The sequence below is a fragment of the Sander lucioperca genome, chromosome 6, assembly GCF_008315115.2.
Source record: "Sander lucioperca isolate FBNREF2018 chromosome 6, SLUC_FBN_1.2, whole genome shotgun sequence".
NCBI lineage: Eukaryota > Metazoa > Chordata > Actinopteri > Perciformes > Percidae > Sander > Sander lucioperca.
The window spans coordinates 14,870,429-14,889,344 of NC_050178.1; the positions used below are offsets into that span (position 1 = coordinate 14,870,429).

The 18,916-nt window shown below is 45.0% G+C and overlaps 1 protein-coding gene across 1 annotated transcript in view; it reads right to left on the bottom strand.

Moving 5' to 3' along the window:
• LOC116059772 (copine-9-like) overlaps positions 1–18,916 on the bottom strand; it is a 310,601-nt gene that overhangs the window by 84,245 nt on the left and 207,440 nt on the right. Inside the window, exons 10-13 of the mRNA XM_031313026.2 lie at positions 10,431–10,472; positions 3,946–4,021; positions 1,927–1,980; positions 1,732–1,793 (exon numbers count right to left, since the gene is read on the bottom strand). Of these exons, the coding sequence (XP_031168886.1) occupies positions 1,732–1,793; positions 1,927–1,980; positions 3,946–4,021; positions 10,431–10,472 (234 nt within the window). The remainder of the gene's footprint in view (positions 1–1,731; positions 1,794–1,926; positions 1,981–3,945; positions 4,022–10,430; positions 10,473–18,916) is intronic.

Consider the following 18,916-nt stretch of genomic DNA (forward strand, 5'->3'; position numbering starts at 1 on the left):
GTGGAATGTTCCAAACAGGTGTTTTTTTTTTAACATTCCTCAACTTTCCCAGTCTTTTGTTGCCCCTGTTCCAGCTTTTTTGGAACGTGTTGCAGGCATCAAATTCAAAATTAGTGAATATTTGCAAAAAAACAATAAAGTTTATCAGTTTGAACATTAAAGATCTTGTCTTTGTAGTGTAATCAATTGAATATAGGTTGAAAAGGAATTGCAAATAATTGTATTCGGTTTTTATTTACGTTTTAAACGTCCCAACTTCATTGGAATTGGGGTTTGTATAAAAATCGACTTCCAGATCAATCTTGCAACTTAGCTCACAGAGGACATCAAATCTGATATTACCAGAGTGTATTAAAACAGTAATATAGTGCTTCAGTTCCAACAACAATGTAACAAAATGTGTAACAAGTCCAAATCCCCCCAATGTCCCATCTCTTGTCAGAAATATCTAACAAACTAAAGTCTCTAAAACCATTTAATTATTTGACATAATGATTACTGTGATCGATTAGCAAGTTTGATAACTGACCTTTAGCTTGTTAGTTCTGATATGTTTTTTTACCATCTTTAATATTTTTTTATTGAAGAACAAGGGTGAAAAAAAGTGCCGAACAAAATAAATAGAGACAAGCTCTAGGAGTTATTGTGACTGACTAGAGCTAGGCGGTTAACGTGCTAACGGTTAGCTCAGCAGCTACAGCAGTTCACCGAGTCCACTGAATAGTCACTGAGACTCTAGAACCAAAGACATGCAGATTAAAGGAGAACTCCGAGCAATTTTTACGTTAATCTTGATCGCTATAAGTATGTGAGTACTGTCGATAGCAAAAAAACGAGCCGAATCAGTGCTAGCTAACTCAGAGTAACGCAGTAACGCTATTATTGTACAAGAAACAGGCATCATTTGGCCCGTTTCCATGTAGTTACATAGTCACTGATATGATCATAACCACTACAGTGCTCAATTACCTATTTTTGAGGGGGAAATAAACTTTTTTCGCCGCAAAAATTTCGCCGCGAAAGCATGAACTGTCCTCTGGAGGACATCCACCAGACCAGCGGGCGCCCGTGGATTGTTGTCGGCCGCGGCAGGCAAGGAAGGCGGGGAGGAATTAGAAGGATGCCGGTTGGCTCTGCTAGCCTGGCTAAGGCAACTAACTCACAGTTCACCATTGCAGAGACTACTATTCACCAACGCCAGATGGATCGCACACAAAATGGATATATATGCTACAAATACACAGGGAACTGCTGCTTGATGATTATTACCGAAGCCTGGCTGAACACACTCACTCATCCCAGACGGCAGCTAGCAGCTAACAGGGTAGGTGAATTTAAACAATGTCTGAGTTGAAAACGCATCTTGTTGTCATGTAAGGGCCCTGTTCATGTTGCACAGACATTTTAATAGCATTTTGTGTCTGTTAAGAGGCACAAAGGCACTCTTTATGATATGCCCCCAAAACTGCCGTTCTAGCTAAGTGGGAGCTCTCGGCATTAGCTGCAGCAGCTCCAGTTAGCTAGCACCAATTCGGCTCGTTTTTTTTTGCTATCGACAGTACTCACATACTTATAGCGATCAAGATTAACGTAAAAATTGCCCGGAGTTCTCCTTTAAGTTTGAGTTCCACTGTCTGGTGTGACCAGGCCTTAAAACATGCAAAAACTCTGGTAGAGTCATTTAATGGCTTTCCATAAACACTGATGAAACATGAGAGAGGGAGCTCTTACCCTCCTCTGATGAAGTCAACAAACGTGTATTCTGACTCCACTTTGAAAGACAGCAGGGTCACCTTGAAGACGGAGAGGGAATGAAAGGGAAAACGGGAAGAGAGCAGAGGACACAGAGAAAAATAGATCAGACACCATCTGTTTACTGCTCTGACATGTCATGGCTGCTGATGGAACCACTCTGACAGGTCTTACCGTCCCTGAATTGATGTATTTCTTCTTCTTGCCTTTCTTTTTAGGATTTAAAACCTTGACCACAAGAAAGGAAAGAAATTAGTTTCTGTCTGAGTAAAAATGTGCAGTCATTCATGTCAATAATATATAGTTGTCAGATGAGGGCAGTACAAGATGACATAAATAGCTCTATTTGGAAATAGTAAATAATTCTCAACTACTGGGGTGATTTTTTAGGGGCGTGCATTTACATAGAAACAAAAATAATGAACTTTTCTTATGTAAACCATTCTTTGTTTAACTTTAATACTTTACACCAAAGCAAGTAGCTGTGACTACTCTTCTGAAGTGATTTTGGAGAGGAAAATGAGGTAAAATACACTGGTTGACTCACATGACACCAATGTATTCATATAATACTATCAATCCAGGCTAAAGTATATGATATTAATAATGCATGCATGTTGCTTCCTCTAAATTTCAGGTTGTGGTTGACTAGCGGGGCTGGCTTTGGTTGTTTGATAAATTGATCAACATTGATTGTGATTGGTGGTTGGCTGTGCATGCAGACCTGCATGTCATGCACTAGCAGTGTTGTAATGTAACAAAGTACAAATACTTCGTTACTGTACTTAAGTAGATTTTTCATGGTTCTGTACATTTCCTAAATAAAATGTATACTTTTACTCCACTACATTTCCCCTGAACATTTTAGTTACTCGTTACTACAAAATAAAATCAGAAGAAATGTGTTACACTGGAAAAAAGGTTTGGTGAATCATTGCTTCTAGATTGCAAGTTAATACACGCGCCATTCCAGTTGTTGAAGTGATGCCTGTTTGTAGCTAAGCAAACAAAAAACAAAACAAAACAAAACAAAAAACATAGGCCAAAACTAAAGAAGAAGAGGAATAGGAAGGAATAATAACTGATAGCGTCATGGAAGCACCTGCTGCAGGCTCTGCTCCCATGGTAAAAGACAACACATAACAGATGATGACCCCCCGACGACAGTGGTGATGAAGATAACGTTACACACCTTTGGCCATAATTACAAGTTTTTAATATGCATACATATACATACATACATACATACACATATATATATATATATATATATATATATATATACTTAAGTATATTTAATATCAGAAAATGACTTTTGATACTTAAGTATAGTAAATATCATATACTTTAAGACTTTTACTCAAGTAATGTTCTAAAAAGTGACTTGAACTTCTACCAAAGTTATTTTCTGGTAAGATACTTGTACTTTTACTCAAGTATTGCTTTCAAGTACTTTATACAAGACTGCACACTAGCAACAAACTGTGTATCCAAGAACACTTACATCCGTGTAAATTAGGTTATATCAGACACAGACTTCTGTTGTAGATTAGTGTTACGTTTCCAGCTTCGCGGCTCCGTATCGTAACGTTAGTTGGGACAGACCCCTTGTTTCTTTAGGCTAACTATATTAGATTTAGCCTGGCTGGTAGCAGCTTTCTGGCAACTCTGCGGTGAAAAATGGCCGGGAGACGATGTGATAATGTTGCGTTAATCAGGTGATTTGTTTAGTCTTTGCAGCAAACATAAAACACTGACTACTGTAGGTTCACTACCCATGGAGGAGCATGTGCATCACTGTGTCCGCGGCAGCTGCAACTTACGGTACTTTTCTACACATGGAGAACCTCACTTCCCATAACAAACCCCGTCTGACTAACGTTACGTCACATACACACGTTGACCACATGGCTACCTGTCTTAGAGGGGAATGCTCGACCGGTAACAATCATGTAAAAGGGGAATGGTGAAGTTTACTTTTCTATCAAGCAGCAAAAAAGGTGTAGCGTTAACATCGCAACGTCCTGCAATGTGACTATCGTTCCTCATTCCTCTGCTTCGTCGTGTTGTGTTGCTGAAATATATAACACTGTCAAGAAATTAATAATGTTGTTCCAAGTTCCATCTCTGTTATCCTTTACATAGTAAAGTTTTTGAGAAAGTCTTGGATTCCTTGTTATTCTTGTATTTCACCTCATAGACATTGAACTGGCTTTGTCCTCTGGACAGTTCTCTGTAGCTGGTGGTGAACTCTCCGATGAAGTCATGACTGGAAGAAAGGTTGATTTCACACGGACAGAGAGAAAAGAGAGATGGAGACAGTTACAGTAAATTCGCAAAATGATTCCCAGTTTCCTATGTGCTTTACAGTCACAAACAACAAAGGAGGAACAAAAGAGGGAAAACAAATCAAAATTTGTGGTATTTAATACGGGTATATAAAAGGAAAACATAATATTAAAGGAGCAGTGTATAGTATCAAGTGGGCTCCATTGGTGAAGTCAGGGTTTTTCCTGCATAGAGAAAGTTTTGACCCCCCCAAAAAAGTTTTAGCCAGCGCCAAAGGAATATCACGAGCGCCAAAAGGTAATTTTCAGCAGCCAGGCTCTCTCCACAGCCACTACTGTATATACACATGCAGCTGGCGTTGATTTGACTGGATCTGGACCCTCCTGTATACCTCTAATGGTATCTCCATTTGCAGAGTCAGACTCTACCCGACATATCTGGTGACCATGCTGCCCAGGGGGCGGCAGCAAAGCAAGAAGCCGCTGCTGACGGACGCAGAACTCTCCTTCCGCTGGAGCACAGACTGCTGTCTGTCTGCGCCGCGGGCTGCGCTGCCATCTAGTAGTGTTAAATACTTTCCCCCGTGTTTTGGTACAGTTTGTTTTAACACCTGATGCGAGCTGTATGTTAGTTTCGAGTGCTTTAGCAGAACTGCCCTGACTCCCTGAACAAGCTGCAGAGACGTTGTCCCGCTCCGTCTCTCTGCTGAGCCCTGTTCAAGTAACAGCGGCAAAACTGTATTTCACACTATGATGGTTAGATTTGCAAGTAATCGGTTCACATGCATGCTAAACCGTAGGGGCGATCCGTTATACTACTGTAGGCCTATAGGCTACATACATCACTGACAATTTTTTAAGCAATATTTCAAAATAGAAAACATTACACTTCATAATGTTTGTATTCACAACACTATTGTATTAATGTACAAATAATTCTGTGCATAGGTACTTTTCAAGTTTTGGGCACTGTGCATCAGTGTTTTATCCCTGCAGAAGAGAGATTGGACAACGTGGACAACGCTTTTCTTCTCAAGTCGACTGAACTAGTTCTTCACTGACTTTTGAAGAAAGACCAGCTTTTCCGTTATCACTGACGAGTGATACGGATCCGTTTTGTTTACCATGGAGCATCTTTTTACTACATTGAATGTGATTCTGGACCTCCTGTCCTGTTTCAAACATCTACAAAAAAAAAAACATCTCAGATGGGTAAAACAGATTGTCCAACAATTTTGGCATCCTACTTGGTCTTGAAATCCCTGACTAACACCCTGACAGCTAACAGCAACACAGCTATTACTCACCAGAGCTGTGTGACCTCTGTGACATCCTGACAGGATAAGGTTTTAGTAATTAGCATAATTAGCAGTCAACACTTAAACTAAGGAACCACAGGTTAAAGCCTTTCACCTGTGTGCTCGCATCAACCTTTTCACAGCTTTCCTTTGTCAAAAAAAGGGAATTTAGCCACTGGGGGCAATCTTTTTACTAAAAGGTAAAATGAGTAGCTATGATTACCTGAGACTGGAAGCAAAAGCTCCCAATGAGCCAACCGACACAGTCCTGAAGGATGTGGTCGCTGGTCTCATTCTAGACTCCTTAGATGATAGGAATAATCTTAATGGTTATAAAGGTAGCACCTGCGACAAGATGCTCCAGGAGCTAATAGCTTACCCAGCCGTCTTGCAAAGGTTCCATCGAAGACGTGCTTGGGCAATTATTGCTCATCTATCAGTGGAAAGCCCATCTGCAACGAGCAGTTCTCCAATTGCAGTATTGAAGCTGAGCGGCACAAAACGGTTGGACTTAGACAGAGAGTCCAAGACAATCATGATGAGATCTTTCGACTAGAGGAGAGCCGTGAAGCTCTTTGTGCACAGCTCCGGCGTGCTGAGCAAAGAATAGAGTTCTACTCTCCTCCCCCTTGGAGGAGAGACCACTCCCTTTCTCCTCCTCCTCGGTCTCCTCCCAGTCAAAGAGACCGTCCCTCTTCTCCGCCACCTCAGTGGAGAAACCACTCTTCTTCACCTTCCCAGAGAAGAGACTGTTCTTCTTCATCTCCTCCCCCTCGGAGGAGAGACCACTCCCTTTCTTCTCCTTCCCCTTGGAGGAGGGATCACCACTCCCCTGTCCAAAGGGTCTCTTGCAACATCAGAGAAACACAAGTAGAATCATGGTTCCATCCACTGACAAATGGTAGGCACCACAAAGCTTGCCATCCCACTTTGATCAGATTTCATCCCCACCCCCAAAGGGAGTCCAACCGACCTGGATGAATCTACTTGGCTCCACACTGGTGAACTCCAGTAGTGAGGTGTCAGATCTGGCCACACTTGAGAGTTATCAAGCGCCTCTATCGTCCTGCTTGCTGGACACAGGTAATCCACCCTTCAACGAAACACCCTAGCTAATTTCTAGTTGCAACAACTTGCTTCCTAAAGCAACCAGATCTCCACCCTGTAAAGAGGGAGATTACTTCCAAACCCTGTGTGGTAAAAGTGGATCCACACTTTCATCCACCACCGAACTGGACACATTGTGTAGCTCAAAGCCACACTTCGCGTGGACTCCTCCCCCACAAAGGGGAGAAGGCGATCTTCCTCATCGCCTTGTCGACCTGAGAGACCATGTAGCTTCCGATGACTCGGACAGCACATGTCTATCCCAAGAACAAGGTTTGTGTCCACCAGAACTGTCAGACTCCCCAAAGGGACCTGACATTGATTCCTCATCAGCAGAACTAGACCATGGAAGGGAACTAGAGTGCTCCCTGAAACCACCATGCCTAGCGTCTCACAAACCCCTCCCCGGACGTCTTTGGAAGATCCTGTCCACAAGGGCAATGGCCAAAGTACAGATACCTCAGCAGTGGCAAAAGGGGGTGTGAGCACCCTAGCCCTGCTAGACTGTGTCTCCAGGATAACACTTCTACAGAAGTCATTAGGGCAATGCTCCCCCTCAGTACACCAATACTAGCCGTACCCTGCAGTGTTAGCATCCCCAGCTACCTGCAAGATAAGGGGCCCATCACAAAACCTGCTTTGGTCGATATCACTCCCCAGAGGATGACTCTTGTGCATCCTATTCACATCTTTGTCCGTGACACAGAAGCCTTGGGCACTGGTCACAACCACCTGAGACCGGGCCCACTCACTGACTGCCACCGTGAACAAGTTAGGCTCAGGTCAACACCCTGAAGCCACTTGATCCTGCAGGCAGTCTGCCAGCCCTAGATAGACAAGTTTCCATTATTCATGAGCCTAGGGGACTTCCTCCATTGGCCATGACCAAAGGCTCTGACTCGCACAGACGTGCCCATACCACTTTGGCCTAAGAAAACTGCCGTCAGGCCAGACTTGCACCATAGCTTGCGCCCACCTGACCCGCCTCCATCTTTTGCACAATAAAACCACGGCCTTCCGTCAGAGTCCCTGCAGACTCTCCTCAAGGTGGTTGGAGCAGGTGCCTTCTCTGTATTCCAGGAATAGGAGGTCATACTCTTATGGCCCCACATCCAGGTAAACTGGATCGGACCAGTTACCAAAATTTTGCAAGGTAACCAGTACCTGCTCATCGTCACGGGCACTCTCACCATGTGGGTTGAATGCCTCTCAGCACCCAACTGCACAGCCATGACAACTATGGTTCTGCTTCTGAATCACATGTTCAGCCAACTCAACATGCCGTCCTCACTACCACTACCAAGAAGAGGAGCAGCCTCTGCACCTGAAAAGGGGGAATGAGCCCTCTCCCCCAAGAGGATGAAGACGCAAACCAGTTAAGCCATTGGGATAGCTGTTGTGTGCCACACTTCACTCCGTCGGCATGCACTTCTAAAGCTTTTCCCCAACAGTAATCAAACTACCTCAAGCTTCGGTAGTGAAACCTTGTCAGGATACCCTATTTACTGTTATTTTCCATTCTGCTCCTCAAAAACACCTTGCGTGCCTCAGACTGTCAGGTGTCACAGAAGACATAACCCATGTGCGAGTAGCTATAGATTTAATGCGAAATATCGGTAGAGAAGTAAGCTCTTCGGTCAACAAACTCGAGCCTTGAAAGGATTCCAGCTGACCTGGTTTTCTTGGACCTCACTGAGTAAATCCCTAAATCTACTACTACCACTGTTGTGCAATCTTCACAGGTACATCTGGCGTATAGTCTTGGCAGTGCATTTCCAATTTCTGTAGCTCATAAGAATGAGAGACAGGACTCATTTTAACCTACACGTCAGAAGACAGAATGTAGACTAGAGTCTGCATTGAATTTTTGTTTTGACAGTAAAACATACATGCTCACCAGTCCACATGAACATACATTACATTAAATTACATAATTTAGCTGATGATGATTTAGCTGACGCTTGTAACAAGCAAATAGGTTTATTGATTGAAGAACGATTGACAATAATTTGGAAGTTAAATAAATTCTATTATACTTATAAAGAGTCGTTGTTTGTGATTATTGGTGTATATGTTGTAGTAACAGATGGTTGAACAGTTCAGTGCTCGAATTTCACCCTTCTTTCTTCTTTTCAAATATAAGATAAATTAATCAAATTAAGATCTGTATTTTCAAAGAGAACACCACCCATGAGACTGTTTTCACAGTTTAGTTATTGTTTTGATTGTTTGTCAATTTGATAAAGTTATTAATACACATTCTTCTTTTTTTATATTGATAAAACATCTTTGATAAATTGCTAATAATTGAATCTGTACTATCCAATTTCCCAACACTTGTGTACTCCTGATTTCAGATAGTCTATATGTAGCACTTTATTGGGATAGTTGCATCCAGATACTAGGTTTAATTCTCTCTGTTTGAATGACAGCACACTCCCTTGCAGAATGATTACACAGGAGTTTAAATGGCTTGTAGTCAAAATAAATGTTCCTTGCCATGATGCACTGGAAGACAAAACCAAATTGCCTGTCAAACCCTGATAAAGCAAATTACATGAAATACTGATGACTGCGTCAGACCGATGGACTTTGCTGGAACACTGCACAACAGCCATTAACCTTTACATTCCTCGTGTCTTGCAGATTACAGGATAGCGATTTGGAAATCTGGGACTGGGGATTTATAAAAAATTACCACAAGAACTTCAAGTGAATCCTAACAGAAATGAATGGAAAGCAGTAACACGGCCAGACAGCCTGAAAACCACACATTAGGTTTCCAGTGAGCCCCTAGAGCAGCCCACTGTCAGTGAGAAAGAGAAGCTCGGTACTGCGTTCAGTGCTCATAAACCCTGACCTCCTGTCCACTCACATGCACCTTGTTTTTGATTTATTACCCAGGGTGTCCTCCATCAGTTCTACTACCTAATAATAAGACCACCTCGGGTCAGACAGAACAAGGTGTGACATTTGAGGGATTCAATCTGGAGCTGAAAAAACGAAGAAAAAAAAAAAGTGTGACACCCACAAATGTATGGTCACAAATTGTTATGTTTGAAATCTGATTATATGTATTTTTTCTGTGAAAGTGTAATTATGCACTAACGCCACAAGGGTGAGTATCGTTAGGTGAGCGCTAGTTGTAACAACGGCCAAGGCTTCCGTCCCTCAGACAGAGGACAGCCTGCTGAACGAACACAACTAATGTATCCTGTCTCTCCTTTTCCTGAATCAAAACAGGTTAGTAAGTGTGTGTTACTACACCAAAATATGTTTCGAAGCACTATAAAACCATTTGGAACATTATCTGAGAAAGTTTGAGGCAGAAAATGTGTGTTTTATTTGGGTTAGAAACTTGTAATTTCTGTACACTAGCAGAGTTTTCCTAGCTCCGGTATGTAAACGAAGTCACAAGATAGCGGCCGTAATGTCGTACTTATTTATTTATTTCTACTGCAACTCCTTGACATTGATAATATAAGTGTGTATTTGTAAAAATGTATTGTTTATTAAGGTTTGATAAATGTGTTATGCAGGGTGAAAGGAGAAGCAAGTTAATATGCTTAACTACAGCTAGTAAATGTCATAGAATACATAAAGATTACAACAATGTTGGTAATATTCAGTACTGTGTGACTTAAAAACAGATTTGTAAGTTCATAGAATATACTATGTTATTCCAGTGGTTAAAAATATGATCATTTTGTGTTGCAATGTGAATGGCAAATTTGTGAAATAAGTGAATAAGAAGTTTAATATGAAAAAGATGTGAAGTTTGTTAAAATGAGAGAAAAAGAAACGAGAAAGAAGGTTATAAATCCTGTTAATAAAGACAGAGGACACTGCTGAACAAACACAACTAATGTATCCTGTCTCTTCTTTTCCTGAATCAAAACAGGGCATATTTATCTGTTAACAGGTTACTCATGCTTGAGGCCTGTAACAAAAGCACAAAAGAGAGATAGGGAGTGCGAGAACTTACCTCCCATCTCTGTCCCAGTCGAATACGTCCACCTTGACCGTCCTGAAGTGAGGTGAGATGAGGGGGTGGAGGTGAGAAAGACAGAGGTGAGAACCAGGGAGAGGAGGAAGAGTGTGGGGGTGAGATAGAGAAACGTCAGAGGGAGAAAAGAGAGAGCTCAACAGTTTTGCAAAAATGGTTAGGAAGTAAGCTTTTCTTGACCTTCATATCAAAGGATATTTCACATTTTAAAAACCACAAACCACTATCATGTAAAGGATTCCCATTGCATGATTCATATTCAACCATGTCAGTTCAGTTTATAAAAGATTTTAAAGGAATATACAAATATATTTAGTACAGATCCTTAAATACAATGACGACTTTTACGACTCTTATTTTCCATATATAACCCTGAGTGGTATGCATAAGTCGCTCACTCTTGTGCTCCACAGCGGACACTGATAATATTCGGAATGCTCTTTGTCATATGCCAATAGCATAACTGTTATATGTGGTTGGAGAAAATGCGGACCCAAAATGCAGAGGCAGAAAACTGAGGATAGTTTAGATGTGAAGATTTACCAACAGGAATACAAAAATAGTGAAAACGCAGGAAACAACATAAACGTCCAAAATGCAAAAAGGGAAAACGGAGCTAAATAACAAAACTGAGCACAGAGTACGCAGGGAAGACTAACACAAAACTCAGAGACTGGAGCAAAAACACGGACAGGAGCTATCACAAAGGAATACAGACAGGAGACGAAAATGAAGACTTACACGGAACACCACGACAGGACACAAAATGATCTGACACAGGACAAGGGGAAGACAAAGACTAAATACACAGAGTAACGAGGAAACAAGACAGGTGACACAAGGCTGGGAAACAGGTGAAACACATTAGGGCAATCACAAGGGTGGGAAAACACAAAGTAAGAAAAGACAAGACAGAGAACAGACTATCAAAATAAAACAGGAAACAGAACATAAAACACCGACCCAAAAAACTAAATAAATCAACCCCGGAGGGGCGAGGGAAGGCACAAGAGTCACATGGGGCAAGGGAAATTGAGGATAGTGGGTCCTAGGGAACTGAGGACAGAGGGCCCGGTCACCAAGGTGCTGCGGCCAGCTAGTCCTGGGGTCCAGGGCTGCGGACAGCAGCGAAGACGGAACCCCTTGGGTGGCCGAACAGGCCATTGACGACCTTCAGGAGGTCGAGCAGGACGGCGAAGACCCTCAGGTGGCTGAACAGGTGGGCAAAGGTAGATCCCCTCAGGTGGCCAAGCAGGACGTCGAGGACTCTGAGGCCGGCGTCGAAGGCGAATCCCTTCTGAAGGCCGGTGGCGAAGGCAAATCCCTTCTGAAGGCTGGCGGCGAAGGCAAAGCCTTTCAGGCGGCCAAACAGGTGGGTGAAGGTAGAGCCCCTCAGGTGGCCAAGCAGGACGTCGAGGACTCTGAGGCGGCGAAGGCGAAGCCTTTCCGTTGGCCGAACAGGTCGGCGAAGGTAGAGCCCCTCAGGCGGCCGAGCAGGACGTCGAGGACTCTGAGGCGAAACCCCTCTGAAGGACGTCCGTGAAGACGAAACCCCTCTGGAGGCTGTCTTCTGAAGGCCGGCGGCGAAGGCAAATCCCTTCTGAAGGCCGGTGGCGAAGGCAAATCCCTTCTGAAGGCCGGTGGCGAAGACAAATCCCTTCTGAAGGCTGGCGGTGAAGGCGAAGCCTTTCAGGCAGCCAAACAGGTGGGCGAAGGTAGAGCCCCTCAGGCGAAACCCCTCTGGAGGCTGTCTGCGAAGGCGAATCCCTTCTGAAGGCCGGCGGCGAAGGCAAATCCCTTCAGAAGGCCGGCAGCGAAGGCGAATCCCCTCTGAAGGCCAGAGGCAAAGGCGAAACCCCTCTGAAGGGAGAAGGGGCAGCTGGGCAGAAGACAAGCGACGAGTCAGCTGGGCTGAAGACAGGCGACGAGTCAGCAGGGCTGAAGACAGGCGACGGGTCAGCTGGGCTGAAGACAGGCGATGGGTCAGCTGGGCTGAAGACAGGCGATGGGTCAGCTGGGCTGAAGACAGGCGACAGGTCAGCTGGGCTGAGGCCAGGCGGCAGATCAGCTGGTCTGAGGCCAGGCGGCAGATCAGCTGGTCTGGAATCCGCCAAACAGGCAACGGGAACAGAGATCGACAGGGGTGCCGACAGGGCACGAGGGGCAGGAGTAGGTCTGACCGCCGACAGGACACGAGGGGCAGGAGTGGGTCTGACCGAAAACAAAGGCAAGGTCTCTGGGGACAGGACAAGGGCAAAATCACTGGGGCGGTCTCAAGGGCATTTTCAGGGACAGTCTCAGGGGCGCCGGGGACCGGCAAAGCCTCAGGGGTAGTCACTGGGGAGGTCTGTGGGGCGCCGGAGACCGACAAAGCCTCAGGGGCAGTCTCTGGGGCGCCGGAGACCAGCATAGTCACTGGCTTGCCCGTAAGTGAACACTCTGGGAGAGCGGTCGACGTAGACTCTGGGAGGTCAGTCATCGAAGACTCTGGGAGGTCAGTCGACGTGGACTCTGGGAGGTCAGTCGACGTGGACTCTGGGAGGTCAGTCGACGTGGACTCTGGACGACTGGAAGACTCTTGAAGAGCAGCTGAGAATCTGGGCGGCTGCAAGTCAGCTGAGACTCTGGGCGGCTGGAAGTCAGCGGCGGTTCAGGGCGGCTGCACGTCAGCTGCGGTTCTGGCCAGCTGCATGTCAGCGCCGGTTCTGGGCGGCTACACGTCAGCGGCAGTTCAGGGCAATGCACGTCAGCGGCGGTTCAGGGCAACTGCACGTCAGCGGCGGTTCAGGGCAACTGCACGTCAGCGGCGGTTCAGGGCGGCTGCACGTAAGCCGTGTGGTCCAGGGGGGCCGCTAGCCAGCCGAGGATCAAGGAGGCCGCTAGCCAGCCGAGGTTCTGGAGGGCTGCTAACCAGCCAGGGATCTAGGGAGCTGCTAGCCAGCCAGGGATCTGTGAGGCTGCTAGCCAGCCGGGAACCAGGGATGCTGCTAGCCAGCCGGGGATCTAAAAGGCTGCTAGCCAGCCAGGGATCTGTGAGGCTGCTAGCCAGCCGGGAACCAGGGATGCTGCTAGCCAGCTGGGGATCTAAGAGGCTACTAGCCAGCCAGGGTTCGGAGAGGCTGCTAGCCAGCCGGGATTCGGAGAGGCTGCTAGCCAGCCGGGATTCTGAGAAGCTGCTAGCCAGCCGGGATTCTGGAAGGCTGCTAGCCAGCCGGGATTCTGGAAGGCTGCTAGCCAGCCGGGATTCTGGAAGGCTGCTAGCCAGCTCGGGGACGCTAGAAAGCTCGGGGACACTAGAAGGCTCGGGGACACTAGAAGGCTCGGGGACACTAGAAGGCTCGGGGACACTGGGCAGTGCTGGGACACTGGGCAGTGCTGGGACACTGGTCAACTCAGAGACACTGGGCAGTGCTGGGACACTGGTCAACTCGGAGACACTGGGCAATGCTGGGACACTGGGCAGCTCAGAAACACTGGTAACACTGGTCAGCTCTGGAAAACTCACTGACCATGTTGCAGGCTGGATGCCAACTGGCAGCAGGGGTAGCTGACTCCTAGCAGGCTTGGAAGAAGATGGCCTGCTAGCATGTTGGGGTGATGGCTCACGGCTAGGAGTCTCCAAGAAGTCCTGAATCCACTCCGGCAGGGAGCTCCTGAGCCAGGGTCGAGTGGAAACTCTCCAGCGAGCAGAACGAAGAACTGCCTCCTTAGCCTCCCAACCTTGAGCAAATCTCCACTTCCCAACAGTGCAGATAAGCCTACATGTTAGGTCACAAAGTTCTTCCTTGAATGACTCTGCTGGGTCCATTGTGGTCAGATCATTCTGTTATGTGTGGCTGGAGAAAATGCGGACCCAAAATGCAGAGGCAGAAAACCAAGGATAGTTTAGATGTGAAGATTTAATACCAACACAAAAATCCAGGATACAAAACCAACAGGAATACAAAAATAGTGAAAATGCAGGAAACAACATAAGGAGCATAAATTGAGGAAGTCCAAAATGCAAAAAGGGAAAACAGAGCTAAATAACAAAACTGAGCACAGAGACCGCAGGGAAGACTAACACAACACTCAGAGACTGGAGCAAAAACACGGACAGGAGCTATCACAAAGGAATACAGACAGGAGACGAAAATGCACAGACTTACACGGAACACCACGACAGGACACAAAATGATCTGACACAGGACAAGGGGAAGACAAAGACTAAATACACAGGGTAACGAGGAAACACAAGAGAGGTGACACAAGGCTGGGAAACAGGTGAAACACATTAGGGCAATCACAAGGGCGGGAAAACACAGAAAGTAAAACAAGTAAAGACAAGACAGAGAACAGACTATCAAAATAAAACAGGAAACAGAACATAAAACAAGACAAGATCGAAAATCACACAAACAGAAGGAAACAAGACATGACAGAAAACCAGGCTACCAAAATGACAGGAAAACAGACTACAATAAGACAAGACAAAACACCAAAACCATAACAATAACAGAATATTAAATGACTATTAAAGCCAATGCCTCCTACTCTCCCATCAAGTGTTCATTAAGTACAGTATACACAGAACATCGTATAACCCTTTGCCACTGGCAAAAAAATCCACATACACTCACTAACATCTGGCTTTTTTCTGGAGTGGGAAATGTTACAATCGGCATTTACTCCCGCAACAAAGGACTCTGCAGTAGGCACAGGTTTTTCTCGGCTCTAGCTACGGAGCTACAGCAGTGATGGAAACAGGAGACTGGGTGACGGTGAATGCAGAGCGATCGGTCTGAGCAGAGGAGAGTTTAAGTTTATTAGCGAAGATTCCAAGTGAATGTACAGCAGAGTTTGCCGTTTTGTGCACTGTATGGGAAAGCTGCAGCAGGACAGGAAAGGTTGTAGCTGATCCCTCGCACCCTGGACACAAACAGTCTGAACCAGGGCATGGAATTAACACCAGACCACCTGCCAAATGCGGGTGTATTTTGCAATTGGCGGGTAACACTGTCAATCTACCTGCCACGTTGGCGGATAGCCAATGAGAATTGAGTGATTCAGACGCGTAACTATCGGTAAGCACGGTTGCTGGGCCCGGTCCAATCAGGGGCCCGCATCACTGGAAGACATTGATTGACAGCTGGGGCCCCCTATCGCATTTTCATTACTCACACAATCCCAGCATCCCTGCGTGCAGCCACTGACCAAGCGGGAGTGAGAACGGGACAAATTCATTTCCTTGTTTCTGTTATGAAGATGAGATGTGTGTGACTCGAACATCTCACATTTACCAACAAAACGTACAGACTGTGCAAAACATTTCAGACCGTCCTGCCTAACTGTATACATTTTAACATCAATGTACGCTATAACAACTTTCAATCCTGTCGGCTGTCTGCAGCGGGCGGGGCTGTTGCTCCATTCCCCCGCGACTGACGCGCACACACACAAACACATACAATCACACACGGTGGATGCAGGAAAAAACGCAGATGAGATGTACAGGATGACCTAAATTGAGGACAGCTACGGTCGTTATTGTAAGTGCAATGATAAGTTAAAGTACAATAAGTACTTTATCAAACCGTATGAATGTGTGTCCCAGGCCAGGATAGGAAATTAACTAACAATGTAAAGATCAACAAGCCACTGACAATGACAGATATGTTCATATTTGATTAATTCAATAAATTATTATCTTTTGTCTTAAATCCACCAGCCGTTTTCATATTATACCAACATTTGCAGCATCCTGAGCCTTTTTGGTAAGGTTACTAGGAAATCTCAGCCCAGAGTAATTAATTAATAGTAATAATTATTATTCTCCCCAAAACAAGTTTCCTTTTTATTTTTTTATTTTTAACAAACGTTGCCATATCTCGGCCAAAATAAATGGTATCATTGCGAATCTTTAGATTCTTGTTTGTCATGACCCTCTAATACCCAGTTTACAAAAATTGGCCACTAGGGGGCGCTACAAGTACAAAAGGTTTATATCTCATGAACGGCTCATCCGATTTTTACAAAATTTTGAGTGTACCATCTCGGCCCACTCCTGAGGCCACGCCTACAGTTGGGTACTGATTCGTCAAAGTGGGCATGGCCTATGGGACCCAGGTTTGGATTCACCACTACACTAATGTGAGCAACTTAAAATTTACAGTGTAGATGGACAATGGTTCATGGACCTTACCTACCAAAAATTACACACATGGACCACTAGGTAGTGCTATAATGATGTCTAATGTGCTAACTCCCACAGTCTACATTGCAGATTAGAAACCCTTATATCCACGTGTTCCTTGATTCCATCTGAGTCTGACAACATAGGCCTTGCCCATTTGCGCTAAGAAGTTTTTTCGCAATATCGCGCAATGCGCAAAACAAACTTTTTCTATCTCCTCCTAGGCCGTGCGAGCTATTGGCACGAAACTTGGTAGGTGGCATCTCCATATGGACCTGACCTAAAGTTATCAAAATAATTTGGCTACGTTACATCATTCGCAATTTACAAGCAAACAAATTTTCGTAGCTAGCCACAAAACACGAACGTTAGCATATCCCGGCCAAATCAATAGGTATCGGAGCAAACCTCGGTACTGTTGTTCGACATCCCACTCGGAGCCTCCCTACCAAATTTGGTGAAAATCAGCCGTTAGGGGGCGCTATAATGAACGTAGAGGCCTTTTGGCAAATAAGTCAATGCATTTAAATGGGAATAATTTGCAATGGAAATATCTCTGCTGCAGTAAATGCTATCATCACAAAACTTGAGATTATTGTTCGACATGCCACTCTGTGGCTCTCCACCAGATTTGGTGATGATCGCCCTTTAGGGGGCGCTATAATTCAGGTAGGAGTGTTTTGGCCTTTTACGCAATGAAGAGGAAATTTGCAATTGCATTTCACTACAGACTTTGTACCTCGCATTTGCCTCGCCGCCATCGTGCTTTGGGTTCTCCTTTCGCGGGCTCTGCTTCCGTGGGCTCTTAGCGTCGTCAGGGGCGACTCGCGCCAGGGGGGACTGGCGCCGGGGAGGCTTGGACCCCATTCATAACTGCTTGCAGTTCTAGTTATTTTTTTATATTTAAGAACTATACAAAAAAAATTGCAACTTTTTTGCAACAACTCATGTGTTATGGTGCGCATTCAGTGTTTTTGTTGTTGTGGTGCGCGTAGGCTACTCCTGATTTTGTCACTCATCTCATCTCTTATATGCAGTGGCGTAACGAACCCCTATGCAGGATTATCAAGGCGGACCCCCCTACTACAGCACGTGATGACGGCGCAATGTCCACGAGTAGGCTACCATCAAAAGGACAGAGTAGGATCATAGAGACATAGCAATTCCTATTTTTCACCTTTATGAGGCAAAAAAAAAAAAAAAAACTGGCTGGTAAAAAGTCCCTGTGGCAGGTGGATTTAAAAATCCACCTGCCACAGTGGCTGGTGGTCAAAAAAGTTAACTTCATGCCCTGGTCTGAACCCATCCCCTCTGGTAGAAGGTTAGGGTCCATTAGGACCAAAACCTCACGCCATAAAAACAGTCTATTCCCCTCTGCAGTCTGCCTTAGCACCAAGGCCCCGGACCCCCACTGACACTCAACCCCACGCAGTCACTATACTTTACTAACCTCCATCCTGGACTATACATCTGTCCATTGCACACAGTGCTTAATTAAACAGCTATTTTGTATATATTTGTCTCTGTTTCTTTCCTGTTTCTGTATGTATTGTTTATTCTAATTAATGTTTAATATGTTTGTTTGTATGTATGCACCAATCACCAAGGCAAATTCCACATAGGGTAACTACTGTGGCAATAAACTCCTTTCTGATTCTGAAAAGGCAATCATCACACCTGTCCCTGAGAAACCTTGTCCACAGGAGAATAACGATTTTAGACCTATTCTAGCCTCTGTTGTGATGAAATGTATGGAGAAGCTCATGGTGAGCAAACTACAGCTGGATGTAGGCCAACAGCTAGATCCTTTCCAGTTCGCATACACCCACTAGCAGAGGTGGAAAGTAACGAAATACATTTACTCACATTACTGTATTGAGTAGTTTTGTTGTGTATTTTGTACTTGTACTTGTATGTATTGTATAGGCCTACTGAGTAAAAAAAAAAACTTAGACTAACGAAAACCGAAAGGAAGAAAAAAAATCACGCCTGGAATCACTACAGTGACGAATGATCAGCATTTAGGCTGCCTACCAGGCGCCAAGTCTTTCTGTAGGAGATTAAGAACGAGATGGAGGTGGTTCTGGCGAGTGACAACGGTTTACAGACTGTTTCAGTAGAAATGCTAGCTGAAACATTGAATTCTGCTGCCCAAAACAACGAAAATCCTTGGCCACATTTGAAAGACATTTTCATTTAAATTCAAGAGGGCCAATAGTATCATCATGCAATGCCAGATGTGCCTGCCAAAGGTGACTGAACTGGCAGCATTCAATAACTCCACATCTATGAC